The sequence below is a fragment of the Brassica oleracea genome, chromosome C6, assembly GCF_000695525.1.
Source record: "Brassica oleracea var. oleracea cultivar TO1000 chromosome C6, BOL, whole genome shotgun sequence".
Lineage (NCBI taxonomy): Eukaryota > Viridiplantae > Streptophyta > Magnoliopsida > Brassicales > Brassicaceae > Brassica > Brassica oleracea.
The window spans coordinates 7,014,395-7,042,038 of NC_027753.1; the positions used below are offsets into that span (position 1 = coordinate 7,014,395).

Here is a 27,644-nt window from a genome sequence, read left to right on the forward strand (position 1 = left end):
TTTGGTTTTGATTCAGGTACTGTTTTGTCGAAGCTTGAGGTTTTAGATATGGTGAACTGTACGTTGATAGATGATGATGGGTTAGAGTATCTTGAGAATGGTTGTCCTTCGTTACAGGTACTGTTTTGTCTTCAGACATAAAGCTTTTGTCTATGATTGTTTTGTTAACTTGTAAGAACTGTGAACAGGAGATTGATGTCACAAGGTGCGAGCGTGTGAGTTTGTCTGGCGTTGTCTCCATTGTCAGTGGCCATCCTGATCTTCACCACCTTAGGAATACCCTCGGTGTTACGAGTGATAACCTAGACATCAGACTCAGCCTTGTTCAGGTAACAGAGTGTGATTGCAAAAATCAGGAAGACCCTAGGTTTTGTGTTCTTTTAAAGGAGAATACTTGCTAAAAGTTTTGATTTTTTTTGGTTAATTAAAGTCATACTCTACTTGTCTTCCTGTTTGATGTCTAAAGATCTCAAGTTAATCCTTTTAAGTTGTGTCTTCTTGTTTCATTTCCTATTACGTCAACACTACAAGAAAACACATATGTTGCAAGGGAAGAAATCCTCGCAATTCCCTTGCAAATCGTAATTTACAAGGAAATTGCGAGGGAAACATATTCCTCGCAAATCCGTTCTCGCAAATGAAAAACGCTCGCAATTTCCTCGCAAATTTGCAACGGAAAATAATTACTCGCAAATTTGCGACGGAATATGGTTCTTCGCAAAATTGCGACGGAAAATAAATCATCGCAAATTTGCGATGGAATATGGTTCCTCGCGAATTTGCAATAGAACAACCAAACACAGTTTCCTCGGAAATTTTTTGAGAAAAAAACAAAAAAAAAATCAAATAAAAAATTGCAATCATTTTAAATATAATTTTTTTATTAAACTAAAAATATACGTACAAATACCAATCTAAATACATGTGTATATACCAATATTATACAAAACCACCACCGGCGTGACTTTGACGACAGCGGCGAAGCGGCGAACCCCCACCGGGGTAACTTTGGCCAGGTCTCCGCCTCGTCTCGTTCCACTCCGGGCAGGTCTCTGCTTCGTCTCCTTCCACTCCGGTCACATCTCCTCGTCGCCTCTTTCCAGTCCGGTTATGTATGTGCCTCGCCTCCTTCCACTCCGTTCACATCTCCTCATCTTCTTCTTCTTCTTCTTCTTCTCTCTCTTCCTCTTCTTAAATCTACACAAATATCAATATACAGTTGTTAAAGAAACTATATCTAAAAGGGATTAGGGTTGCAGAATCTGAATCCATATCTGGCTTGAAGAAAATCGACAATCCAAAGAATCACCTAGAGCTACAATCTAAGCAAAAAGCTCACCACCTTCACATATCTCCATCGCCACCTCGAGTTCTTCACGCCTCCTCTCTCCGCCGCTGTTTCAGAAGAAACCATCCACATAAGAATTTTTCAAGGTGGTGGTGGTTCCTCTCTGCCGCCGTCCTCCTCTTTACTGTCTGCTCCGTCACACTGCCACTTATCCTTCATGTTTCATCGCTGTTTTTCTTAGTTCTGTAAACAAAACAAAAAATTTACAATTAGAAATAGCTAGAGGTGAAGCCAGAGAAGAGAAAGACGAAGAGAGATACCAGTGGTGGTGGTGAGGAGGTGAAACCCGGTGAGGGAGGTAAAGCCATCGACTGTTGCAGAGAGAGATAACGATCAACGGTTAAGATTAGTTTGAGTCAATCCTTGACACATATGATTTATGTCCATTAGATGGATGATACAATCAACGGTTAAGATTAGTTTGAGTCAATCCTTGCCACATCTTTATCAACCAATCATATTTTACCTTCTTTTTTTATTCTTTACCATCCAATCAAACACAATACTTGTATGTATGTAAAGGGCTAATGGTCGTGGGGAAGAATGTGACTATCAGAATGATTGTGTTTTTGGTGATTGTGTTTAAGAACATTTTAATTAAGTTTTTTTGGCATTTTAACTAACAATTCATTTAATAAAAATGTAGGATTAATATTTGAAATAAATAGATTTATAAATGAAACTTAGAGTTCGGTGATTTTTTTTTTATAATGTTGGAAGGTTAAGTATTATGTTTATGATTTAGGGGTTTGAATTTTGAGAGTATAAGGGTTAGAGTTTGTATATGAAGGTTTGTGATTAAGATTTAGTTTTTAAAGTTTAGATTTGAAGTTTATATTCAGTCTATGTATGATTTATGTTTGAAATTTCAAGGATTTAGGGTATAGAGTTTTTTCAATGATTTAAGGTTAGTGTATTTGGAAGTTATAGATTAAGATTAAAAGAGAAAATTTTGAGTTTATTTTAAGATTTTAGGTTATAGTATGTAAAGATTACAGCTTTGGATTTATTTTAGCGTTTCGTTTGGGAGTTTTGTTATGTTTCGATAGACTATATATATTAAGTGATTCGGGTCAAAACAAATAATTAACGTGAAAATATGTTTAACCTTTTCCGGAAATTTATTTGACGTATATGAGTTATATAAGTTATAAGGGTTTGATGTTAATTACTTGTAATAACAAATCAAGTGTTGGGACTTAAGTTCATAACTATAGTTAATTAAATTTCTGAAAATATTTTTTGACTACATTTTATACATTAAATGATTCAATAAAATGTGTTGTCCGACACCAAAATCCTTGATGAAACCCAAACCGTTCAAGTTTGGAAACATGGATTTGCAAGGAAATTGCAACAAATCGCTCGCAAATCCCTTGCAAATGTGCAAGGGAAATTGTATCCCTCGCAAATTTGCAAGGGATTTGTGATGGATCCAATGCAAATCCCTTGCTAATTTGCGAGCGTTTAGATTCTCACGCAGACTTGCAAGGGAATTGCGAGGGTCCCTTGCAAATTCCTTGCAAATTCATAAGTCAGTGACTTTAGGGTTTTGTTTGGGGTTTTGGTGGACTAATATATATTTTTAATTTCTGTTTCAAAAAAAATAATTAACATGATTTTAAGTTTTTTTTATAAATTTGACAGGTATTTATTATATAATTATAGAATTTTGATGTTTAGTACTTTGTAATATTAGTTCAAGTGTCTGAAAATACTTTTCCCATGAATATTTAGTTGCCTGACATTTTTTAAATTTCCAAAAATATTTATCGATGTACTTGTTAAACACTAAATATTTTAAATAAATATTTTCTTTATTAATTAAAATATTTTATTAATTAAATATTTTATTTATTAACTTTATTTGATTTTATGATAAAATGTGAAAAAATGTATATATCATGCTTGTTCTTTGCAAATTCATTGCAAATTTGCGAGGGAATTGGGAGGAAACAAGATAGATAGATAAAATTCTTGCAAATTCCTTGCAAATTTGCGAGAGAAATGTTTTCTCGCAAATTTGCAAGAGATTTGCGAGAACTTTTTTTACTTCCCTCACAAATCTTTTGCAAATTTGCGAGGAAAAGTTTTCGTCGCAAATGTGCAAGAGATTTGCGAGGATTTTATTTTTTTTATTGCTATTCCGTTGTAAATTTATTGCAAATTTGCATGGAAAATTTTCTCTCGCAAATTTTCGTCGCAACAGGCGTGTTTTCTTGTAGTGCAAAGATAACAGTTTGGTCTGAATTGTTACTGATATGTTGCTTTTGCAGGGAGGTAATGTTGTGATCGACCAAAGCGGGGGTGCTCCTAAAGTCAAGAACGTGGGTGCCAGTCTTGTCAAGCTAGCTGGTGATTGTACGTACACTGCACTGCTCTTCACTTGATTCAATGGTCTTGCTTTTTTTTTTATTGCTTTTGTATGGATAGTAGTTGATTGTGATGAATGCTGGTTAGAGTGAGGTTGTAGTTAGTGAATGCTGGTTAGAGTTAGCTTGTTTTAGTATTAGATTAGGACAGTCTGATAGGTAATTAATACCGTAGATACATGGGTGTTCGAATTAGAATTCGTGACAGACAAATGCATTAACAACTGAAATCTGATTTGGTTGAACATATATGGCGTAAATTTGGATGTGATGAAGACAACAACCGAGCTCCGATGCTTCTTTCAAATTATTCTCGTTTATTTTAGTAATCTTTGTTTTTATGTTTTTATTTTAAATCCTATGTTGAAAATGTTTTCTTTTAATATGTTTTATTTAATAAATAAATTTTATCTTAAAAAGAAATTTATAATTTTTTTTAAGAACACTTAATTAAGAAACTACCATTGGAGGCACAAAATCGAACAGTTCTTAACTAGAATCCTTAAACCCACTTAAGTACATTTAATTAATTAAATAATCATTAGGAAACCCACTTGAGTTTCATGGATAATCATGCTCTTAACATATTGAGGTTGTGAGAGTGACAAGTCAGCTGGTGCTTTTGTGATTAACTTACAAAACAAAGGTTCCTCTTTTTCTAATGTTCTCAAAGTAGTATATAAGGGATGTATAAAAGATCCCTTTGCTAGCTATTTAGGCGTCTTTGCTCTGTGGGTTATGACTTGAGTCACACGTATAGAATACAAAAGCTCTTTTTATTATCTCTTCTTCAGATCTGAAAGCTTTGTGATCATTTTCTTATGTGTTGTTATTCATGGCATCTTCTTCATTTCTTTTGATCATTTGGTTTTGAGCCCTTTCCGAACGTGACTAAGAAAGCATTTTCTTCTGTGTTGTTATTCATGGCATCTTCTTCATCTCTGTCTTCGTGGAGAGGACGTGCGCAAAGGCTTTCTTAGTCACGTTCGGAAAGGGCTCAAAAGCAAGGGAATCGTAGCTTTCGTTGATGAAGCGAGGCGAATCAGTCGGTCCCATGCTTGTAGGAGCGATCAGACAATCAAGGTTGCGGTTGTCTTGCTCTCCGGTAACTATGCTTCTTCAAGCTGGTGTCTGGATGAGTTGGTGGAAATCATGAAGTGCAGGGGAGAGTATAAACAAACTGTGATGACCGTTTTCTACGAGGTGGATCCAACTGATGTTAGGAAGCAGACAGGAGATTTCGGAAAAGCCTTTGATGAAACCTGTGTGGGAAAAACAGAAGAGGTGAAGAAGGCATGGAGGGAAGCTCTGAAGGATGTCGCCGTTATAGCTGGTTATGCCTCTAGCAACTGGTTCGTTCACTTTTACTTTCACTTCTTTATTTTTTTTTCATGATGTTTGTATGGATAGCTTCTGTCTTTTTTTTTGTTAGGCACAATGAAGCAGATTTGATCAGCAAAGTTGCCTCAGATGTCACGGCTGTGCTGGGGTTTACACCGTCAAAAGACTTTGATGACTTTGTTTGGCATAGGAGCTCATATCACGGAGATAAACTCCTTGTTGAGCCTACAATCAGAAGAAGTTAAGGTGATTGGGCTTGTGGGTGACCACTGCCAGAGTTTTATACAACCAACTCTCTCATGCTTTTCCATTCAGCACGTTTTTGGAAGATATCAGAGGAACTTATGAGAGAAGCCTTGTGGTAACGACTACCAGCTGAAGTTGCGTTTACAGAAAAAAAAATGTTGTCTCAAATATTCAACCAAAGGGATATGGAGGTTGGTCACTTAAGAGTGGCTCAAGAATTGGTGAGTGGCATAAAGGTGTTGGTTGTTCTTGATGAAATGGATAGCTTGTGGCAACTAGAGGAAATGGCAAACAAACATGGATGGTTTGGTCCCGGAAGTATGCTTATCATTACAACCGAAGATAGAAAACTTCTCAAGCAACTCAGATTGGGGATCAATCATATCGACGAGATGAAATATCCAACTAGAAATGAGGCTCTTGAGATCTTCTGCCAATAAATATGCAAGTCCTATCAGATAAATCTCTTATATCTATATAGACAAGGGACGCGTAAAGATGCATCTTTGGAGGAGCCTGGAAATCGACCACGGAAATTTCTGAACTACTTGATGAAAATAATGTTAAGTCTGTCTTATTTTTTTCTTACATCATCAGTCTTCTGTTTCCTTGGTTTTTAAGCTCGGAGATTTTGTTTCTTCTGTTATAGGGTACTGGAAAAGTCCTAGGCATAAAAATCTTTCTATTGGATTCAGTGAGGAAATCCAAATAAGTAGGAACGCTTTCGATGGGATGAATAATCTCCAGTTTCTACAAGTCTACTCATGTATGTATTTTAACATATATACCCGATTTTCCAAAAAAGAATATACGCATACCGGAGAGCCTCAACTGTCTTCCCAACAAACACTCAGATTGCTAGTATATATGGGAGAACTGTCCATTGAGAGTTTGGCCTTCCAAGTTCTCTGGCAAGTTTCTTGTGGAACTAATCATGCGACATAGCAAATTTGAGAAGCTTTGGGAGGGGAATCAAGGTAAAAAAATATTAATCATTTTTTTTTTTGTATGGTGTAAAGATTAGTCATTTCCATAAAACTTATCTTTTTTTTTTTTTTTTTTTTTTTTTTTTTTATAGCCTCTCCATTGCCTCAAGCTGATGGATTTGACTGAATCCAAGTATCTGAAAGAGATTCCTGACCTCTCAGAAGAAACGAGTCTCAGAGAAATTAGAACTCAGTTTCTGCGAAAGTTTGATAGAGCTCACAAGCTCTATTGGCAAAATGCCACTAAACTTAAAGTGTGCAGACTTTACGGTTGCTTGCTTTTGAAGGAGCTCCCCTCTTCTATCGGCAGGTTAACCAATCTCGAGGAACTTGACCTCGCTTTTATTTCTCAGGTTTGAAAGTGTTCATGAGTGGTTGCTCAAGTTTGGAAAAACTCAGTGGTTGTTTGAGTTTGAAAAAACTCAATCTGAGCTATACTGAGATAGAGAAAGTGCCATCATCAATCACCACTTGGTCTTCTTCTTCATGTCTATATCGCTTGGATATGTCAGTGTGTAAATACATCAAAGACTTCCCAAATGTTCCTGACAGCATTGTAGAGTTTGGATTTGAGCATAACCGAGATAGAGGAGATTCCTCCATGGATTGAGAAGCAATTTCGCCTGCGTAAACTATATATACATGCATGGATGCAAGAAGCTGAAAAAAATTATCTCCAAACATTTCTAAGTTGGAGAATCTTGAGTTTCTTAATCTGGGTTACACCGTCACGTTTCCAGTGACGGTGCATATTTGAAGCAACAGTCGGATGGGGGCTTGACTTTAAGCGCAGATGGACATTACAATCAGACTTCAACATTGACGACATTTTGCCCATATGTCAAGACTATTCCAGATTGCATCAGACGTCTCTCCGGACTAATTAATCTTGACGTCGCAGGATGCATCGAGCTTGTAGCACTTCCACGTTTCCTTTTATCTATAAATGCCCAAGATTGTAAATCTTTGAAGAGAAATAGAAGACTCTTCTTCTTCTTTTCAAAATCCAAATATGTGCTTAAACTTTACTCGCTGCTTCAACCTGAATCAAAAAGCGAGAAATCTCATCATGACATCATCTTGCAAATATGCCTTCTTACCGGGTGAAGAAGTGCCTACATACTTCACTCACCGAGCTAGTTCAGGAGGTTCCCTATGAATCCAATGTCTCTTCCTCCATCCTTCAGATTCAAAGCTTGCATCTTGCTGTCAGAATACAAGAGTTATCGCGAGTGTGTCTTGTAGGGGTGAACAGAACGGCCTCAGTGTCTCATATGGATCAAAGCAGCGCGATATGCCTTGTCTACATACCTATGAAGACTCTTTGCTGTATACATTTGAAGATTCTTTCTGTCTAAGCCAAGAAGATTTACCTCAAGCCGGAGAAGCCACTTTCAGCAATCTTATGTTTCAGTTCAAAATCTCTCATAAAAATTGTAAGTTGACAGGCTGCGGTGTACGACTTTTGAGGGATGTAGAAAATGCACATGGTGATGATGGTGGAGGTGCTGAGGATGAAGAAGTTGAAGTTGGTGATGGAGATAATGACAATGCTCAAGAAAGGAGAAGAATCTCGACGTGATGAAGATGAAGAGACGAGAGGTTAAGCCTTTGTGTAGGTATTGGAAAATTGTCATGTTGTTAGATTTTCTGTAAGAAGTGTGAACTGGTGGTGATTAGTATTCAATAAGACCATAACCAGTTCAGACTGTCTTAAATCAATGTTTTTTTGGTTTGGTTTTTGATTGTACCATTTTATTAAGTGGCAGATTCATTCTGATTGTTCAAACAGAAGCGTCTATGATGTTTTGGTTTTCTGATCGTGTCTCATCTTTGTCTGAACGTGGGATGTAACAAAGGACATCACTGGTCCGATACACTTTGTGAGGTTTTCACCAACGGGTGAGTCCTACGCCTCTGGGATCTTGCAGACAACACCAAATCAAGAAGAGAACAATAAGAGAGTGAAGCATAGTGTGGATTTACCAAAATGAAAAATCTTTCGTCTTTTATAGTTCTTGATTTGCTGTGTTTTGCGTTAACAGACTGAATATACTGAGAAAAGAAAAATGGGCTGAAAATGTTACCTTTTAATTAAATGGGATCTTTTTCGTTATTATATTAAAAACAGGGACCTGTTTTGTAACTTATGATATTAACTTGTTTCTCGTGGTAAGTTTTTTTTTTTTTTTTTTTTATGCTGGTTCCTGAACTGTTGTGAAAAAGATTTGTATTTTTTTTGGTAATCATAAGATTTGTATTTTATCAGTGAACTGAGGAAGATCATAGAACATTTATTGGCATTCGATCATCAGTAAGTAAGTTTTTACCTGCTTCATGTTATAAATACGTGTTTGAAACAGTTCAATTTTTGTGAGATGGGCATTTATGTAAATACAAAACATATAGGGTCTCTTATGTGAAAATTTAAAACATGTTGTACAAAACATATAGGAAGTAAATTAATTAAACTTTGCAATTATAGTCTCTCCCCAGATTCACTCAAGTTGTCATCTTTATTTTTTTCTTCTGTTTGTAGAATTTTCGGGAAGCAGCATTCAAACAGTAGCTGTAGAATTGTAGATTCGATCCAAACTTTATTTAGATTTGGGGGTTTTTCTCCCAATATATTTGTAGAAAATTAGAAGAAAAAAGAACAAAGTTAGACCCTTTCTGATTTTTTTTTTTTCGTGTCGGAATCTTGTTAGAGTGTTGAGTTCTTGTAAGTGTTTGGTTTTGTTTCCACTGTTAAATATTATGGATAAGAAGAAGGCTGCTGTTCCACTTGTTTGCCATGGCCATTCCAGACCTGTTGTTGATTTGTTCTATAGTCCAATCACGCCTGATGGGTTCTTCCTCATCAGTGCTAGTAAAGGTAACTGCTTTATTAGATTTTTTGACTTGTTGTTGTATGCAACTGTTGCGTCTCTCTGTTTACAATGTCAATAGGGTGTGTTTTTTTGAGTACATGAGAATAATAATGTCTTTATATGCGTTTAGATTCGCATCCAATGTTGAGAAATGGGGAGACTGCAGATTGGATTGGTACATTCGAAGGTCATAAAGGTGCAGTGTGGAGTTCTTGCCTTGATAACAATGCGTTACGTGCTGCATCTGCATCAGCAGACTTCTCAGCGTATGTTTTTTTTTTTATAAAAAAAGAAAATATTTTCTGGTTCCATTAATGATATAATTCCCTTTGTTTATTTATTCAGGAAACTCTGGGATGCGTTAACAGGGGATGTGCTTCATTCTTTTGAGCACAAGCATATCGTTCGAGCATGTGCTTTCTCAGAGGTGCGTTCTACTCTCTATTTGGGCCATCTAGTGTTTTTCTTGATAGACATTAATTAGCTTTTATATCTCTGTGATTGGATGATCTGTTGTTTGAGTCTCTAACGTTTTCTCTCTCTCTATCACTAGGATACAAAACGGTTGCTCACAGGAGGGTTTGAGAAGATTCTCCGTGTTTTTGACCTGAACCGGTTGGATGCACCTCCTACGGAAGTGGATAAGTCTCCTGGTTCTGTCAGAACTCTCACATGGCTTCACAGTGATCAAACCATACTAAGTTCTTGCACTGATATTGGTGGTGTAAGGTAATGAACTATACACATTAATTTGATAAACCATTTTGTTTTCTTGTTCACTATATTCTAACTGTCATCTTTATACAGGCTATGGGATGTGAGAAGTGGGAAGATTATGCAGACATTAGAGACTAAGTCTCCTGTCACCAGTGCTGAAGTGAGCCAAGATGGGCGATACATTACTACTGCTGATGGGTCAACCGTTAAGTTCTGGGACGCTAACCAGTAAGTCCTTGCAAACACTCCTTTTGTAATTTGCTCAAGCTCTAACTTTGTCCTTCATTATGTTTGAAGTTTTGGACTGGTGAAGAGTTATGAGATGCCATGCAACATTGAGTCTGCGTCGTTGGAGCCAAAATCTGGTGAGAAGTTTGTTGCTGGTGGTGAGGATATGTGGGTCCGTGTGTTTGATTTCTACACTGGCGAGGAGATTGGTGAGTCACGCTCAAACCATTTACCCGATTATACTAGAAAAATTAGTTTGTATTTAGTAAGACCAGAGCCCAAGTCAGATTGTCTTAGAAGAAGCATGGTTCTTTTAAGGACCAAGCAAAAGCTTCTATGAGGTTTTGGTTTGTGATTGTGTCTCATCTTTTGTGTGAACGTAGGGTGCAACAAGGGACATCATGGTCCAGTACACTGCGTGAGGTTTTCACCAACGGGTGAGTCCTACGCCTCGGGGTCTGAAGACGGAACAATCAGGATCTGGCAGACAGCACCAAATCATGAAGAGAACGAGAAGAGAGTGAAGCATGGTGTGGATGAAGTTGCTAAGAAGATTGAAGGCTTTCACATCAACAACAAAGAAGCAAAAAACTCAGAGAGACCATCCTCTGATGCTTAGGTAAATCAATATGCAGAGAAAAGAAAAATTGGTTACATTTATTATCTTTCTTTGTATGGGGTATTTTTCGTTGTTATATAGGACATGTTTGCAATTTAATATATTAACTAGATTTTGACCCGCGCTTTCAAAGCGCGGGTTTATTTTTGTTTTTTTTTTCAATTGACAAATATTTAGTAAATGTCACATTTTCATATATTTGTGTTTTATTTTATAAAAGACTTAAAATTTTATCTTTATTTATCGTATTTCATTTTAAATGACTATTTATGTTAAAAAAATTAAACTTTATTTTTTTAATGAATTAAGTTGGTATAACTCTGATAAATTAATTTTATTATGGGATTAATATTTTAATTAAAAAATTATATACTTTTAATAAAGATTTATACTTTTCAATAAAAAAATTCAATTATTTTTATGAATGCTTAAATTATACTAAGAAAAAAATAATAATAATTAAGAATCGTTGAAAAAAAATTATTTGAACTTGGACTCAATGGTCCAAAGGAAAAAAAAAAAAGGTGAGAATTGAATCTGATTTTTTAATAGGCCCAAATGGCTCAATAGAGATTTGATTTGGAATGGATCCAAAAATAATGACCCAATATAGATTTGTTATTAATATTACTTAATTGCCCTTAATGAAACATGCAATGTTAGTGAAAGAAACATGCCCCTAAGGTAATTATGACAATAGGATCCTGCTTTAATAGTATAGATTTGACATCGTATCTGGTATTTGTTAATAATGTTTCCAGACGGAATACAAAAACTGTGTTAAAAATGTTATTTTTCTTTTAGTCGGGTGTTTTTTCGTTTATGATATTATAGTTTGATCTGTGTTAATGGGCTTGGGCTTTATAAGCTGTAATTAGCTTTGATGTAAAGGGGTAAAATCGTCAACTGTCGTCTCTCTCTATCGACTCTCGCGAGCTCTTCTTCTTTGTCTAATCTGCTGCGATCTCTCGCTCTCGCTCTCGCTCTCTCTACAGCGCAAAGTGTGAGACTTTTGGCGGGAAAATGTCGGGGAAAGGAGCGAAGGGTTTGATAATGGGGAAACCCAGTGGTAGCGAGAAGGACAAGGACAAGAAGAAACAACCCATCACCCGTTCTGCTCGAGCTGGTCTTCAGGTATAATCAAAGTCTGTCTCGCGTAATTGGCGGATCGACGAGTGTCTGAGCTAGATTTTGATTTATCAGATGGAACATTGGGATACTGAGATTAGGTCTAGAAATAGAAAGTTTGGTTCTTTTGAGAGTAGTTTAAGGTTGTAACATCAATAAAAATTGTAACTTGATTTGAGTGTTGAAACTTGTAAAGTTTCTCACTTCTAGCAATGGATATTTGTGTCTTTTTCTTTTTTATCTAGGACTAGTCGTTGTTGTGGTACTTTGAGTGTTCTTTAAGGTTGTATAAGTAGTTAAAAAGATAACTTGATTCATCAGTTTGTGTTTTCGTGAATCGTTTGTTGAAGCTTGCGAAAGTTTCTCATTGGTGGGTTCTAGCAAGGGGAGATGTGATTTGTTCTTTTATCTAGGACTAGTAACAGCAATTAAAAGCTGATCTTTTGGTGTTGAAGCTGTGAGTTTTTTTTTTTTTTTTTTTTTATGTTATGGCTCCTCAGATTATAAACAGCCTTTTTGATGATTTCTGTATCTCGATCTTCTTCCATCGCTGTGGTTAATTGGTTCTCGCAATGAGATAGTAATGGAGTCTGGTCATGGTTATGCTATTGGAGAGTAGTTTAAGGTCGCAACAGCAACAAAAAGCTGATTTGATTCGTCATTGTGTGTTTTTTTTCTTGAACCTTTCTAAGCTTGTGAGGTTTTCTCATTAGAGGGCCCTTCAAACTGTTTGATGTTTTTGGCTCTCAGATTATAAACACCCTTCCTTCAACCCAAGAACGCCTTTTGTGATGATTTTTTGTATCTTGATTTTACTTCATTAGTGTGGCTAATTGGTTTTCTTCGTTGTGTGCGCAGTTCCCTGTTGGAAGGGTGCATAGGCTGTTGAAGACAAGGTCCACTGCTCACGGAAGAGTTGGAGCAACTGCAGCTGTTTACACAGCAGCCATACTGGAGTATCTGACCGCAGAAGTTTTGGAGCTGGCTGGCAACGCCAGCAAGGACCTCAAGGTGAAACGTATCTCCCCGAGGCACTTGCAGCTTGCGATTCGTGGAGATGAAGAGCTCGATACTCTCATCAAAGGAACTATAGCTGGTGGTGGTGTCATCCCTCACATCCACAAGTCTCTCATCAACAAATCCGCCAAGGAATAGATTCTTACCACTCTTTGGGCCTTGCTTCTCTGTTTCTTTAAGTATCTCTCTCGAGAGAGAGTTTGTATTTTGATAAAAGAAGACACTAGAGAGCTCTTTTGTTTAGGTTCCTTTTGTTATGCGTATGTATTTGATGATTTATCTAAAACTCATTTTCTGACTAGAAGCTTGTAAGCAAATCAATGTGTTTTTCACTGAACATGAATCGTATTTGCATTTACATGATACATAAGAAGAGGCACAGGTTGCGATTGAGAAGAATATATATCCACTTGGTTAGTTTAATGCCAAAGCTCCAGCTCCAATTTGTACAGATAATGTGATCAGGTAAGGTTATCCTCCCTTTGTAGCAAATCTAGTTGGAGTTTTGATCCCTTAAGAGCTGCTGAGTTCTTGCAGTTGTTCTTTCATCAGACTTTTTGTCTTTGAGATAGTTTTAGGAGTTTGATAGTTTAGGTATCAGTCTGCTAAAGAAGGAGCCGAGAGCCGATACAAGTATTGCAGGACACTCTTCATGTGGCAGATGTCCGCATCCAGATAGTGCTACAAATTTCTGTATGCACACAGACACTGAGACTTAAACCAATTGTGAAAATTTTGGTGAGAAGATGTAGAAAACTTACAGAATTGGTGAGTTTAGTAGCCAGAGCTTGTGAGGATTTCAAAGGAACAAGAGCATTTTCAGCCCCAGCAACAACTAAGACAGGAAGATCTCCCATGGAGTTCAACAGAGCTGATGCATTTTGAGGTGAAAGAATCATCTCATATGATAACTTGCTTATCTCATTGAGTGCTTCATCCCAAGCTTCTAAACATAGAGGAGCCTGAAACAAACAACCCCACAAGAAAGGCATTACTTAACTGGTTTAAGTCTCAATGGCGTTATGTATATAGTGATATACCTTGTAGAGCATTAAGACATCAGTGGTTAGCTTTGTGGTATCACACCATGCACGCCGGTTCACCAATTGGGTTATTTCTGTTCTCAACAGAGGACGAACCAAGTGCTTCTTCCTAAGTGATGTATGAAGAAGTATCCTAGCAAAGGCAGGGACTACTTCTCTTGATAAGCTAACGTTTATCAAAACCACCCCTTTGATTGAAACCTGTGGATCATTCAATCAACAACAGAAGTAGCGTTAGTTGCAAGTAACAAAAGAGTCATAAACTTGTAAAGCAACTTGAATTCTCTTACACTGCATTTTAATGTAGAAGCTTGTACTCTTTCAGCCGCCTTGAGAGCAAGCAAACCACCATCATCATGGCCAATGAGTACCACCGACGAAAACCCCATCTCGGTACAAAAGGAAAGTAGTAGATCCACCTGGCTTTCAAGCTTGTAGGGGTTAGGTAAGTTTCTTTCTTCCCAATCTTTCTGTACAAGTCTAGAGGTCAAGCCCCAACCAGGCCGGTCATAGGCAACCACTCTGCAACCAAGCTGAAGAGACAGATCTCCCATAACATGTCTCCAAGAGAAGACTCCTCCTCCAAATCCATGGACTAGAACTATACCAACATTCTCATTTCTCTCCAGATCATCACCAGGATTCATATCATCCTTGTTGAACAAGCTAATGGGTGTAGTTGGATAAGTCGCTAACAGAGGATCATATAAAGAGGATCTATCAGGTTGAATGGTGTAGCTTCTATGCAAATGATTGCTTTGAGTTTGCACAACCAAGTTTGACATCTGCTTGTCTAGTTGTCTTACCCTTCTTGCATTCACTTCCACTGCAGAACACTTCTTGTAATGAACATTTAACCCTTGGATCTTGATGAACAAACTGTCTGCATTTGCAAGAAGTCTTGGTTGTACCACCTCTTCTCTTTCCAAAGTTGTTCCCCTGGAAGAGTTTTGTCTGAAATCACCGGGAAAGGTTAAGATTTTGCAGTTTGATCGTGTGAATGATTGGCGATGAGCTTTCTTGTAACCCAAGAAACCAGATTTAGACGAGAGAACCTGAAAAAAAAAACATAAGAAAGAGTTTAGCTCACAACTCAAGACAGGTGACAAAACAATAGAGTAAATATTTTACAGCTTCTTGGTCAATCTTGTGGTACATGAGCTTCTTTCTTGCTCCACAAGTCTTTCTATAAGCTACCACGACATGAGCTAACCCAAACACCGAAGATGATAGTAACAAAACCGGCATTGCCCACGAGATCTTGAGATTATAGACCTTTCTTTCCATGTGAGGTTTCATAGTGAACACAAAAGCTTTAACCAAAAGAAAAAGAATCCCTCCAAATGAAAGTGACATCACTGTTTCAAGATAAGGACCATAAGCTAATCTTGCGTCTTCACATAGCCAAGAGAGACCTGTTTCATCATCATCATCAATGGAAGCTTAATGAATCAGAACAAATAATCAAGTAATGAGATTTTAGATGGGTTGCTTTTGTTTCCTGAAGAAATATTTTTTAATCATACAATAACAATTTTAATAAAAATTGGAGCCGAAATAACTGAACTAACCAAATTTACCCAAAATTTTTTAACTGAAATTTTCATAACTGAAACTGAAATTTTTTTTTGGTTCAATTCGGAGAGATTTCTGCCGAACCCAAACTAACCGACCCGAAAAATCCAAATTAACTGAACGAACCGCAAGCTTGATTTTAGAAGAAAGAGAATGTTTCCATACAGATAATGGCGAGAGATCTCAGGAGCGAGATGAGTGGCACATCAATGAAAGAGGTCTTGAAACTATACTGACGAAGATGTTCTGCGGTGGAGTGGCACGTGGCGCACGTGATGCTGGAGACGATAAGACAAGGAACCACCACATCAGCCACGGTGATCAGAACGGGCAACGACGAAGCTAACAGAGATGCCGTCATTGCGGCCACAAAGAATATGGTCCTTAAACATCTCCGAGCTTTCTCCGCCACAATCCATGACTTCCACGCCACCATTTTCCCGCCCTCTTTGTTCTTATTGACAGTGGCGGAGGAGAAGCGCAGAGCATTCTCCGGAGATCAGAATGTTTTTCAGAGTTTGTTTCTGCTTCAAAACATAATATTCAGACAAAAGTATATATGTTTTGAAGCCTACTTGTCGTGTAATTAAAACTAGAGTTTATCCCGCACATAGTGCGGGTATATTTTCATTTTATAAATATTTAATTTTAATATTATTATATAAATTTAAATATACAATTTATATTTTAGTGTTTAGTATTTTATAACTTTTTAATTTTATTGTTTAAGTTTCTTATTACTTTATTAATATAGGGGTTTGTTTTATACATTTTACCTTTTTTATTACGTTTTCGAGTTTTCATAATTTGAAATCATCAAATAAAAAATATTCTTCAACATATGATTTTTGAAAATATATAGCTGTAGAAATAAATTTTTAACATATGTTAATAACTTCATTTGTATAAAACAAATCTGACATGATTAACAAATTTGAACCCGTTTTAGTGGTAGATGATAATTTATTTAAATGAAAGCATTATATTATTTAATTACGAAATTAATTAAACAAATATTAAATAAAAATTATTTAAAAATTTAGTAGGATTTTGTTAGATTTTTCTCAACAGATTTTGTTATAACTGAAAATAAAATTCAAATCTATAGTTAAAATTAATTTATTATTAATATTCCTATTAATTATTATATCATATTATGTGATTAATGAAATGGTCCTAGTAGACTTCTAAATAGTAGATAAAAATGGTACTTCTCTTTTAATAGAGAAGATATAAAAAAAACTCTGATGAGTTGTAAGATAAAGTAAATTTATGAGTGGAGAAATATTTAAATGATTGATGGACCCAAAGACAGCAGAGACAAGAAATGATAAGTGTGTTGGAGGAAGAGTGGCACATTGAAGAAGAAGCATGTGAATGTTAGGTTACTCCAGCCTTCTTCTTCTTCTGTCTTCTGTCTTTGTTTTTAGTTTGATGAATCCTGACTTTCATTCTCTTTCTTTTTTTCTTTTATAATTAACAGACAGCCATCATTTTTTTTAATTTGTATATACAGTTCGTTGACAAAAAAATGTTTCAAAGAACTTGAATATATACATTATCTCCCGTTTCATATTAAATAGATTTTTACTTCTCACACACAACACACTGATTAATTAGTACATCATAAAAATATTATTTTTGTTATACCATTAATTTTATAGTTTGATAAAATCTAATTTATTTTTATAAAATATTAATTTATAAAAATATAAAAATCATTTTGCCAGAGAGAATATAAGTTTGTTCGTATAATTGAGATCAATAGTTGAGAAATAAAAAATCGAGACTAATAATTATGAAGCCATCTAGCTGGCGGAACAAATCGATATGTTGTCTGTGACTAGATAATTACAGAATCTTTTTGACATCAATTACGGGATCTTTATATTAAAAAGTAAACATTTTATTTTCAAATAACTAACAGAATAATAAGTCAATAATTAATAATTGTGTTCCCATGCATGTTCCTGCTTAAATAAATGAATAATATGGGTACACCGATTTGTGTACTTTTCCAATAACGAATGTCAATAATATACGAGGAAGCTACATATTTGAATATAGTAATTTATATGGTTCCCATAGATATTAAATTAGTCATTATTTCTTATAATTACTTTTTTTACACATCCTTCTCGTATCAAATTATCTTATCTTGTATCAATCATTTTCTTTTGATTGGTCTGCGGAGTCTAGGACCAAATCTTAGATTTCGGGAACTATTAAACATTATTTAAGAAGTTTCATAAAAAAAGTTCATAGTTTTGGAGGTTTATATATATGCACATAACTTCTAAAAAAAAATCGGAATCAAGGCAAATGTTATATTTCCAATCATTGCGCAGTACATACTTCTAAATAATATATTTCTCTTCTGTACTAGTACATATTTGAAATTGCGCTAGGCGTAACGCTTGCGGTTGGCTTGGGCTTAGCAAGTTAATAAAAACTTGGACAAAACTCGGAGAGTAATCGGGGATTAGTTTTTAGAGTTTTTTAAATAAATTATATATTATAATTGTGTAAATATATAATAGCCTATTTAAATTAGTTGGAATAGTTCTCATTTAAGCATTTACTAAAGAAGTCATGTGGTTGACAAAAAAAAAAAACTAAAGAAGTCACGTGTTTAAGACCAATACATCCTTTTATATATGATTTATTTTATTTATTTATTGTTAATAGGGCAAAAGTGTAATTATCTTGTCATCTTCTTCACCTAATTTACAATCTCTGTAACTTTTATCCATGGCTATCGTGATTCGTTTTGCCTTGTTTTCAACCGTTTGTAGATCATTTTCAATTGGATTTAACAAAAAGTTGATAAATCAAGCATCAGACATTCGATTTTAGGCAAAAATCAAGATAATTTGAAACTTTTTTAACGTTGCCGATTTTTTACCCGAGTAGACCATAATCGCCACGGGCTCCGTCCGTCGAACGCAAATCCGGCGAGTAAACGGTCTCGGCGGCCGCGTTTTAGAACCTGGGTACATGCTGCTCAGTCATCTCTCTCTGTACGACATACTTTTTTCTATTATGTAAAACTCTTTGCTACGTACTTGTAAATGCAGATAAGTTGTTAGCTAGAAAAGATGAAAAAGCTTAAATTTCTCTCTAGGCGATTTCAAAGGTGATTTTAGGGTTTCTGGGACTCAATCGCGTCGCCCGCAAGGCACACTCTCATGGCGGCGTCGCCACCGGTGGAACTCCCTCTGATGGTGATAGACGACAAGCCAAGTCAGTCTTCTCTTCCAGGGAAGAAATCATGGGTCCAAGCGGCTCAGAATAAATAAGTTTTGGTGAATCACGAAGTACAAGTTCAAGTGGTGGATGGTACATCTATGGTATAAATTCCGGAGGACCTTCTCGTGGACTCTGTTCCTCTTTGGGATGATCTATTGGAAGGACGGTTTCTGGAACCTGCTCCTCATGTTGCTAAGATCCATATCATTGTTAACAAGATCTGGCCTCTTGGAAACAATAATATAAAAGTTGATGTTTTTGCGGTGAACGAGACCACGGTTAAGTTCAGAATCAGAGATGAACAGACTCGGCGACGAGTTTTGAAGAGTAGGATGTGGAACATTGCTGGTATCCCTATGATACTCTCTAAGTGGGCGCCAATGGAGGTGGAGGAAGAAACTGAAACCAAAATTATCCCTATGTGGGTGACACTTAAGAATGTCCCTCATAGAATGTACTCTTGGAAGGGTCTTGGCTTTATTGCTAGTTCTGTGGGTAAACCTGTTTGGCTGCACCCTGAGACAGAACTATGTACTAACAACGAGGAGGCAAAGGTTTTTGTGAACGCAAATATGACTAAAGAACTGCGTAAGGTATATCGTTTCAAATCGAAACAAGGTATCGACCCAGCTGTGGAATTCTTCTATCCCTGGCTGCCAACGAAATGCTCTCTCTGTTCCAGATGGGGACACGCTGAGAATGACTGTTCAAAACGCAGAGAGAAGGAAGTAGCAGGGGATTCAAACCTCAAAGTTGGCGTTAAAGGAAAAGGCATAGTGGAAAAGGATTTGTCTCCAAAGGAAAGCCCGAGAGAAAGTGAAACAGAGCAGAGCAAAGCTGACGCAGTAGAGATCATGGATACACCAGCAGATCTTGTTGATACACCAGCGAGGATAGGTGACGATGTCGAGCATGTGGAAAATTCAGTGGACTGTACTGGCGAAGAACTCGTGGTTGCAAGCCAGTCTGATCTTGCGGAAAGTCCTGATGCTAACAGCTGGTCTCTAGTTTCTCTTGGGAAAACTGGCCGCTAGTGTGAAAAGGTTCAAGATCAAACAGTCATCTCGCCTTCGAGGTTTCATTTATTAGCTGATGATGTACCAGAAGATACATCTATTTTGGTTAAGAAACACGATGAAGATCATGATGATAAGGTCAACGAGACGGAGGAAGTGGAGGAAGGAGAAATAACATCAAAGGATGAGGTTGTTCGGACACTAGTTGAGAAAGTTGGTAAGATTCAGAAGACTATCCCACCTCGACTGGCCAGAGCAGCTCAGAGATCAGACTCATACGCAATTGCCTCAGCTACTAGGGACTCCAAGCCTAGTGGTAATGGTAAGAAACGTAAAGCCAAAAAACCTTGATTATGTCGGGATTCTTTTGAAATGTCTGTGGCTTAAACAAATCTGTTAAACATTCCGTAATAAAGAAGTGGATAGAGGAAGGTCAGTTTGGTTTTAGTTTTGGTTGTTTGATTGAAACAAAATTTAAAGAAGGCAAAGTGAAAGCAATGTCTTCAAGTATTTTTACTAGTTGGTCAGTTTTAACCAACTATGAATACAATAGTCGAGGGAGAATTTGGGTGGTATGGAAGAGCAATGTAAGACTTACTATTTTCTTTAAAAGTAGTCAAGTTATTACTTGTTCAGTGAAGTTGGAAGAGTTGGATGATGAATTTTTCTATTCTTTTATTTATGCGTCCAACTTAGCAGAAGAAAGGAAAGAGCTATGGAGAGAATTGTGTGATCACCATGACTCTCCTATCATTGGTTCTAAATCTTGGATACTTTTGGGAGATTTTAATGAAACTTTGGATATGGCAGAGCATTCAAATTTTGAAAGCTCACCTAGTGATTCGGCTGGCATGAGGAGATTTCAGAGCATGGTAAATCATTGCTCACAGACAGATATGCCATATCACGGTCCTTTATACACTTGGAATAACACACGAGGAAACGATCTCATTCTAAAGAAACTGGATCGAGTTCTACGAATGATGTTTGGAATCAGTCTCACCCACTGGCTTATAGTGTGTTTGAAGCTGGAGGCTGCTCAGACCATCTTCGTTGCCGTATTCACATGAACATGACAGAAAGACAAGCTAAACGCAAGCCGTTTAATTTTGTAAATGCGGTCACTGAACTTGAAGAATACAAGCCTTTGGTTGATGCGTACTGGAAAGCTACAGAGCCTCTCTTTCTGTCCACCTCGACGCTTTTTCGGTTCTCCAAAAGGCTAAAAGGCCTCAAACCTCTTATCAGGAACTTGGCTAAAGCAAAGATGGGTAATCTGGTAAAGAAATCAAGGGAAGCTTATGAGGACTTAAGCAGTAAACATGAAGCAACTATGGCTAATCCAACGCAACAAAACATGGATCTTGAGTCGGCAGCGGCTAGTAGGTGGGACTTAGTTGCTCGACTAGAAGAGAATTTTCTCAAGCCGAAATCAAAACTCCACTGGTTGAACATTGGAGATAAAAACAACAAGACTTTTCATCGTGCGGTGGCTACCAGAGAAGCTATAAACTGCATAAAAGAGATCTTGTGTCGAGATGGTATTTTAACTCGGGATGAAAATGAAATAAAGAAGGAAGCAGAGAGATTTTTCATGGAATTTCAGCAGCATGAACCAGAGGACTTTGAGGGTATGGAAGTGGGCCAGCTCCAAGGTCTTCTTTCGTTTAGATGCTCGGAATCAGATTCTCAGCAGCTCTTACGGCTAGTCTCACCAAAGGAAATCAAGGATGTCTTATTTGCAATGCCAAACAATAAATCTCCAGGGTCTGACGGTTTTAACTCTGAATTCTATAAGTCTGTTTGGGAGATAATCGAGGTAGAATTCACTACTGCAGTGCAAGCTTTTTTCGTTAAAGGATTCCTTCCACAAGGTACTAATTCAACGATTTTAGCTTTGATCCCGAAGAAAGAACAAGCCACTGAGATGAAGGACTAAAGGCCAATATCGTGTTGCAATGTGCTTTATAAAGTGATTTCTAAACTCATCGCCAATAGATTGAAACTGATCCTCCCCAAGTTCGTCGCTGCAAACCAATCTGCTTTCGTTAGTGAGAGGCTCTTGATCGGAAATCTCCTGCTTGCCACAGAGATTGTTAAAGATTACCATAAGGATAACATTTCATCAAGGTGTGCCATCAAGATAGATATCTCGAAGGATTTAAACTCTGTACAATGGAGTTTTCTGCTTAACAACCTCACAGCTAATTTCCCACAACAATTCATCCATTGGATCTCACTATGCATTTCTACTGCGTCCTTTTCTGTTCAAATAAACGGAGAATTAACGGGTTATTTCCAGAGTAAGAGAAGTCTTCGTCAAGGTTGTTCACTATCACCATACATATTTGTCATAGTGATGGATGTTTTATCTAAACTTCTGGATAAAACAGCAAGTGTTCAACGCTTTGGGTACCATCCTCGCTGCAAGAACTTGGGACTAACTCACTTGAGTTTTGCTGATGATCTGATGGTTCTATCTGACGGGAAAGCACAGTCAGTCGAAGGCATTGTTGCTGTGTTTGATCACTTTGCCAAGGCTTCTGGGTTTAGAATCAGTATGGAAAAGACAACAATATTTCTAGCAGACGTCACTGAAGAGGTTCAGCTAGAGATTACAAACAGGTTCCGGTTTGGTTCAGGTCAACTCCTAGTACGTTATCTCGGCTTACCTCTTGTTACAAAATGCATGGGTGTAAATGACTATCAGCCGCTACTAGAGACAATTCGGAAGTGAATAGGAACATGGACTAATAGATATCTCTCATTCGCATGGAGACTAGAACTTATAGGCCCGGTTCTCTGGAGTTTATCAAGCTTTTGGTTATCTGCGTATCGCCTCCCGAAAGCTTGTATACATGAGATTGATAAAATATGTTCATCCTTTCTCTGGTCAGGATGTGACTTGAATCCACGAAAAGGGAAACTGGCTTGGGAGGAGGTTTGTAAACCCAAGGATGAAGGAGGTCTTGGTCTCAGATCACTCTTAGAAATCAACGACGTTACTTGTCTTAAACTCTTCTGGCGGTTGATATCTAATAACACTTCTCTGTGGGTGAAATGAATACAAACTAATGTACTCAAGAATGAGTCCATATGGTCAATTAAAGAGGATGATAAAAATGGGTCTTCGATGTGGGGGAAAATATTGAAGATCAAGAACATAGCAAGACAGTTCTGCAAAGTCGTTGTAAAGAATGGTGCGACTACATCTTTTTGGTATGATCATTGGTCACCGATGGGATGCCTAATGGACTTAATAGGGCCGAGAGGACAAATTGATATGGGTATTGGCCGGTATGACACAGTTCTCACTGCACTAACAAAGAGAAGAAGAAGAAATCATCGATCCGAAGTGCTTCTCTCTATAAAGCAGAGCCTTAGAAACCTAGTTCCATCTGAGGATGCAGATGAGATACTATGGAAGGGAAATAATGATGTGTATAAGCCGAAATTCATTACAAGAGACACTTGGAACCATATTCGCTCAACGACGAGTAAGGTTTCATGGCACAAAGCACTCTGGTTCAACCAAGCAACACCTAAATTTTGGTTCAGTACTTGTCTTGCATTACGGAACCGTTTAACAACTGGTGATCGTATGGCGGCGTGGAACGTTGGTATTGATGGTAGTTGTGTCCTCTGCAACCAGCAGTTGGAAACCAGAGGCCATCTTTTTTTTTTCATGCTCTTACACTTCAATGGTGTAGAGGAAACTGGTTCAGAATCTGTATAGAGCCCACTTCTCTATAGATTGGTCTACCATAGTGGAGTTTCAGTTCCAGTTGGGGGATGACCGAGAGACACTCTTTCTTGTTCGTTACGCCTTCCAAGCTGCAATTCACACGCTATGGAGGGAGAGTAACGCTCGTAAGCATGGTGAGGCTCCGTCCTCGCAGGGAACCATCATCAAGTTCATTGACAAGGCGGTCCGAAACAGACTGATGTCATTACGAAGGGACCACCACGCTAGAGTTTTGCGAGGTGCATATCAAACAAGGATTGGAGCTGTCCAAGCTTAAATTGTATTTGAACAAATTCCTAGTTTTTATTTCTCTTTCTGAAAAAGTGAAAGAACAAGTAGCTTGAGCTGTAAAAAGTATATTTTCTTTTGAATCAAATTTAACTTTTATTCAAAAAAAAAAAAAATTCCAATCATTGTAAATATTAATAGAAACATTAATTTACGCGAATTGGGTCACAATTATGATGAACTATATAGGTTTTGTCTGGAAAGAGAAGTGTAATCAATGGCTTAATAGTTTTACGAGAAGAAGGCCCAATGGATTTTAAAACATATAAATGTCCACTGTTTAATAATTCTCCAAGACAGGCTGAAATAAAACGGACCAACGGTATAAATATATGGGGTTAGGTGGCTAAGTTAGGTAGGCTCATACTAGCGAACCGAATCGGGGTAGGTGAACAAATGACACATCCGACATGAACCAGGTCAAGTCGGGTCGGATCCTCACACTAACTTTCCGCACCAACTCTACTGACCCCATCAAACCTTATCCGACCCCATCCCAGCGTAGTTGGTGAGCTGAAGAAATCAATCATTTATCTCTCCTATTTTTTAGTTATTTAAATTTAATCATATTTATTACATTTAATTTTGATGGATATTTATAACACTGCGAAATAAATAAAAGGATCATTTTTAATAACAGAATCAAAGCCATTTAGAAAACTAGGATGTCTCTATTTTCAAGCGTTAAATGTTTTAGATTATTGAGTTTAGAAAAGATTAAATGTTTTTAACTTTGATGTATAGAATAGTTGTTGCTTTTTCTTATTTTTTTACAAAGTTATAATAATAGTTGTTGAAGATAAGATTTTTTAAAGGGAAGAAGTAATTATTTACTAAATGTGGCATGATAATTCTCCTTTTCTTACATTGTCAGAAACGGACTGTTTCTGTAATAAAAAAATGAATACCAAAAACCTTTATTAATTATAATAATTATCTTTTAATTTAAATCAAGTTTAATTAATATTCCTTGTATATATGTACTCTCATTTATCTCCTTCGTGCGTTCACTTTCCCAAGCTCCACCAACCATATTCAGTAGAGAAGAAGAAAAGAAAGCGAAAACGATGTCATCTGAGGCGGAGAAGTCAAACAATTCAGCTCCGGCGACACCGCCGCCGTATTTCTGGGGAGACATGCCGGAGGAAGAGTACTACACTTCCCAAGGCGTGCGTAACACCAAATCCTACTTCGAAACACCCAACGGCAAGCTCTTCACGCAGAGCTTTCTTCCCTTAGATGGTGAGATCAAAGGGACGGTGTACATGTCTCACGGGTACGGATCCGACACGAGCTGGATGTTCCAGAAGATCTGCATGAGCTTCTGCAATTGGGGCTACGCTGTTTTCGCCGCCGATCTTCTTGGTCACGGCCGTTCCGATGGCATCCGCTGCTACTTGGGTTCGTTCACTGCTCTGTTTTTGAAAAATCTCAACTTTAATTAAATAAATGTTAGGCAAAACAGAGAGATTACTTGAAAATGAACACTGTAGAGTAGGGCTTTAAGTTGAATGTGTTACCAAAAAAAAGTAAAATATTTAGGATTTTTTATGTTACATGGGTTCATTCTCTGCTCTGTTCCCTTTTTAAAGAACTCTGTTTTGAAATTTTTTTGGTTAATTGAAAATTCTCAACTTTAGTTGATGTGTAAAGGCTAAGGCAAAACAGAGTGATTACTTGAAACTGAACTCTCACTGTAGATTAAGGTTTTAAGTTGAATGTGTTACAAAATAATTGTAAAATGTTTATGATCTTTTGTGCTACATGGGTTCGTTCTCTCCTCTATTTTCTTTTTGAAGAACTCTGTTTTGAATATTTTTGGTTAACTGAAAAATCTTAACTTTAGCAAACAGAGAGATTACTTGAAACTGAAGTCTCACTGCAGATTAGGGTTTTAGGTTGAATATGTTTTGGGTGAGTAAAGACCTTAGGACACGGCCTTTTGTTTGGTTTTGTCAGGTGATATGGAGAAAGTTGCAGCAACATCATTGTGTTTCTTTAAGCATGTTCGTGACAGTGAACCGTATAAGCATCTTCCTGCTTTCCTCTTTGGTGAATCTATGGGAGGTCTTGCCACACTTCTCATGTACTTTCAATCCGAACCTGATACTTGGACCGGTTTGATCTTTTCCGCTCCTCTCTTTGTTATCCCGGAGGATATGAAGCCAAGCAAGACTCACCTTTTCGCCTACGGTCTCCTCTTTGGCTTGGCTGATACGTGGGCTGCAATGCCGGATAATAAGATGGTTGGGAAGGCAATCCATGATCCGGAAAAGCTCAAGATCATTGCAGCTAACCCACAAAGGTAATATAAAGAGATTTATATTACAAACATACATGGTCTTAAAAAGACATATATGGTCGGTCTTCTTAGCTTAGTAATGACATTTCTTTTATCTCTCTGACATTTTAAAATTTTGCATAATCGTCTACGCTTAATAAATAATTATTCCCTTATTATTATTCATATATTTTTCCGTAATGTTGTATATACAACTAAAATTATAACATAAAATCGGTGATGCCCTACGCGGTCCGAAGCAGGCCTACTCTTTAGACCAATATTTTTCAAAAAAAAAGGACTGGATGTTGCTTTACAGGTACACAGGGAAGCCTAGAGTGGGAACAATGAGAGAGTTACTGAGGAAGACACTATACGTGCAGGAAAATTTCGGGAGAGTAACTGCTCCGTTTCTGACGGTGCACGGGACAGCTGATGGAGTGACGTGTCCTTCATCATCGAAGCTACTATATGAGAAGGCATCGAGTGATGATAAAACACTGAAGCTTTATGATGGGATGTACCATTCATTGATTCAAGGAGAGCCAGATGAGAATGTTGCTATTGTGTTGAAGGATATGAGAGAGTGGATTGATGAGAGGGTTGAGAGGTATGGATCTAAGTAAAGCAGATTGAAACTTACATTTTGTGAAGAGAAATGTGCATTGATATCATGGTTCATAGTGGTTGTTGATTCGAGTTGTTATGTTGTTTATGTTTTATCCAAGAACATGACTTTTGGGATGTAATAATAACTTCTATATATATCATGGAATACAGAATCCCTTTCTAAATCTTGGTTGATACTTTATAAGATTTAACATGTTTAAATGAGCATGGAGCAACACTGAAGGTGGACGACACAAACCAAGTAGTTTTCTTTTTTGGAACAAACCATGCATTACTGAATGGGAAGGAATAGCATAGTTCTCAGCCATGAGGTGGCGAATTTGAAAGAGCTGATGTTGCGAGAGAAATCAGCCTTTCCATCATAGAATATATATCCAATATGGTCATTCATCAAATTAACCCATAATATCTAACTTGATTGTTTTTTATAGGAAAATCAAGAATTTGTTCTTACCTTTAGAATTTAGTCTTCATAGTCATGATGAAACGATACTTTCGCAATACAATGTGAAAAAAGGAAAAATAAACTTGCCTATTAGCTAAGCCTCTCTCTATCTCTCTAATTGTTTTGCTTTATCGAATTAAATTTGTAGACGGAGACCGAAGTAAAGATCCAGTCGTCCCTTGTTTTTTTACCTTTTACCATTATTATCTCTATTCACACTTATATGATTCTTGAACAATGTTGAAGTTTTTAATTTTTTTTTAATTTTTTTTATCACAATAAGAATACAAAGAAAATCTTAGTACGAATCCACGAAAGACGAGTTTCTAGTGTCTAGCTAATAAGACACCGACGTGTTAACATACGAGAAAACACGGTTTTTTGTTCGAGCGTGCCTTGCAAGGAAGTCCACTTGAGTGTTACCGGATCTGGGTTGATAAACCACTTTTCCGTCCTGATAGGACGTCCAAAGAGCTTTAAACTCGGTAAGTTCAGCTGCA

The 27,644-nt window shown here is 37.1% G+C and overlaps 4 protein-coding genes and 2 pseudogenes across 4 annotated transcripts; 5 read left to right on the top strand and 1 right to left on the bottom strand.

The window, feature by feature from the left end:
- The first annotated feature begins 4,555 nt into the window (after positions 1-4,555).
- LOC106297350 lies at positions 4,556-7,050 on the top strand (annotated as a pseudogene).
- Positions 7,051-8,783: 1,733 nt separating this feature from the next.
- LOC106300482 (serine-threonine kinase receptor-associated protein) lies at positions 8,784-10,838 on the top strand. The gene is made up of 7 exons (XM_013736634.1): positions 8,784-9,168; positions 9,294-9,429; positions 9,509-9,590; positions 9,717-9,892; positions 9,971-10,108; positions 10,178-10,317; positions 10,492-10,838. The coding sequence occupies exons 1-7, from the start codon at positions 9,051-9,053 to the stop codon at positions 10,725-10,727; spliced, it is 1,026 nt and encodes a 341-aa protein (XP_013592088.1). The 5' UTR covers positions 8,784-9,050; the 3' UTR covers positions 10,728-10,838.
- Positions 10,839-11,624: 786 nt separating this feature from the next.
- On the top strand, positions 11,625-13,215 carry LOC106300483 (probable histone H2A variant 3). Its single transcript, XM_013736635.1, has 2 exons — positions 11,625-11,861; positions 12,714-13,215. The coding sequence occupies exons 1-2, from the start codon at positions 11,751-11,753 to the stop codon at positions 13,008-13,010; spliced, it is 408 nt and encodes a 135-aa protein (XP_013592089.1). The 5' UTR covers positions 11,625-11,750; the 3' UTR covers positions 13,011-13,215.
- Positions 13,216-13,290: 75 nt separating this feature from the next.
- LOC106300481 lies at positions 13,291-16,020 on the bottom strand. Its single transcript, XM_013736633.1, has 6 exons — positions 15,656-16,020; positions 15,047-15,330; positions 14,206-14,970; positions 13,913-14,116; positions 13,634-13,834; positions 13,291-13,563 (listed from the first exon to the last, which is right to left on the bottom strand). The coding sequence occupies exons 1-6, from the start codon at positions 15,924-15,926 to the stop codon at positions 13,447-13,449; spliced, it is 1,842 nt and encodes a 613-aa protein (XP_013592087.1). The 5' UTR covers positions 15,927-16,020; the 3' UTR covers positions 13,291-13,446.
- A 2,658-nt stretch (positions 16,021-18,678) lies between these two features.
- LOC106297351 lies at positions 18,679-23,777 on the top strand (annotated as a pseudogene).
- A 1,006-nt stretch (positions 23,778-24,783) lies between these two features.
- On the top strand, positions 24,784-26,863 carry LOC106296265 (caffeoylshikimate esterase). Its single transcript, XM_013732364.1, has 3 exons — positions 24,784-25,189; positions 25,748-26,093; positions 26,389-26,863. The coding sequence occupies exons 1-3, from the start codon at positions 24,856-24,858 to the stop codon at positions 26,693-26,695; spliced, it is 987 nt and encodes a 328-aa protein (XP_013587818.1). The 5' UTR covers positions 24,784-24,855; the 3' UTR covers positions 26,696-26,863.
- Positions 26,864-27,644: the final 781 nt, after the last annotated feature.

What these genes read in the sequence shown, in the direction of transcription:
- LOC106296265 (XM_013732364.1), top strand. Translation starts at nt 24,856, where the DNA reads ATGTCATCTGAGGCGGAGAAGTCAAACAATTCAGCTCCGGCGACACCG. An exon ending in TGGCATCCGCTGCTACTTGG is followed by an intron (nt 25,190 to 25,747) that starts GTTCGTTCACTG and finishes TGGTTTTGTCAG; the next exon opens with GTGATATGGAGAAAGTTGCA. An exon ending in ATTGCAGCTAACCCACAAAG is followed by an intron (nt 26,094 to 26,388) that starts GTAATATAAAGA and finishes GTTGCTTTACAG; the next exon opens with GTACACAGGGAAGCCTAGAG.
- LOC106300482 (XM_013736634.1), top strand. Translation starts at nt 9,051, where the DNA reads ATGGATAAGAAGAAGGCTGCTGTTCCACTTGTTTGCCATGGCCATTCC. An exon ending in GCATCAGCAGACTTCTCAGC is followed by an intron (nt 9,430 to 9,508) that starts GTATGTTTTTTT and finishes TTATTTATTCAG; the next exon opens with GAAACTCTGGGATGCGTTAA. An exon ending in ACTGATATTGGTGGTGTAAG is followed by an intron (nt 9,893 to 9,970) that starts GTAATGAACTAT and finishes ATCTTTATACAG; the next exon opens with GCTATGGGATGTGAGAAGTG.
- LOC106300483 (XM_013736635.1), top strand. Translation starts at nt 11,751, where the DNA reads ATGTCGGGGAAAGGAGCGAAGGGTTTGATAATGGGGAAACCCAGTGGT. An exon ending in CTGCTCGAGCTGGTCTTCAG is followed by an intron (nt 11,862 to 12,713) that starts GTATAATCAAAG and finishes TTGTGTGCGCAG; the next exon opens with TTCCCTGTTGGAAGGGTGCA.
- LOC106300481 (XM_013736633.1), bottom strand. Translation starts at nt 15,926, where the DNA reads ATGGTGGCGTGGAAGTCATGGATTGTGGCGGAGAAAGCTCGGAGATGT. An exon ending in GAGATCTCTCGCCATTATCT is followed by an intron (nt 15,331 to 15,655) that starts GTATGGAAACAT and finishes ATGATGAAACAG; the next exon opens with GTCTCTCTTGGCTATGTGAA. An exon ending in CTTCTACATTAAAATGCAGT is followed by an intron (nt 14,117 to 14,205) that starts GTAAGAGAATTC and finishes AATGATCCACAG; the next exon opens with GTTTCAATCAAAGGGGTGGT.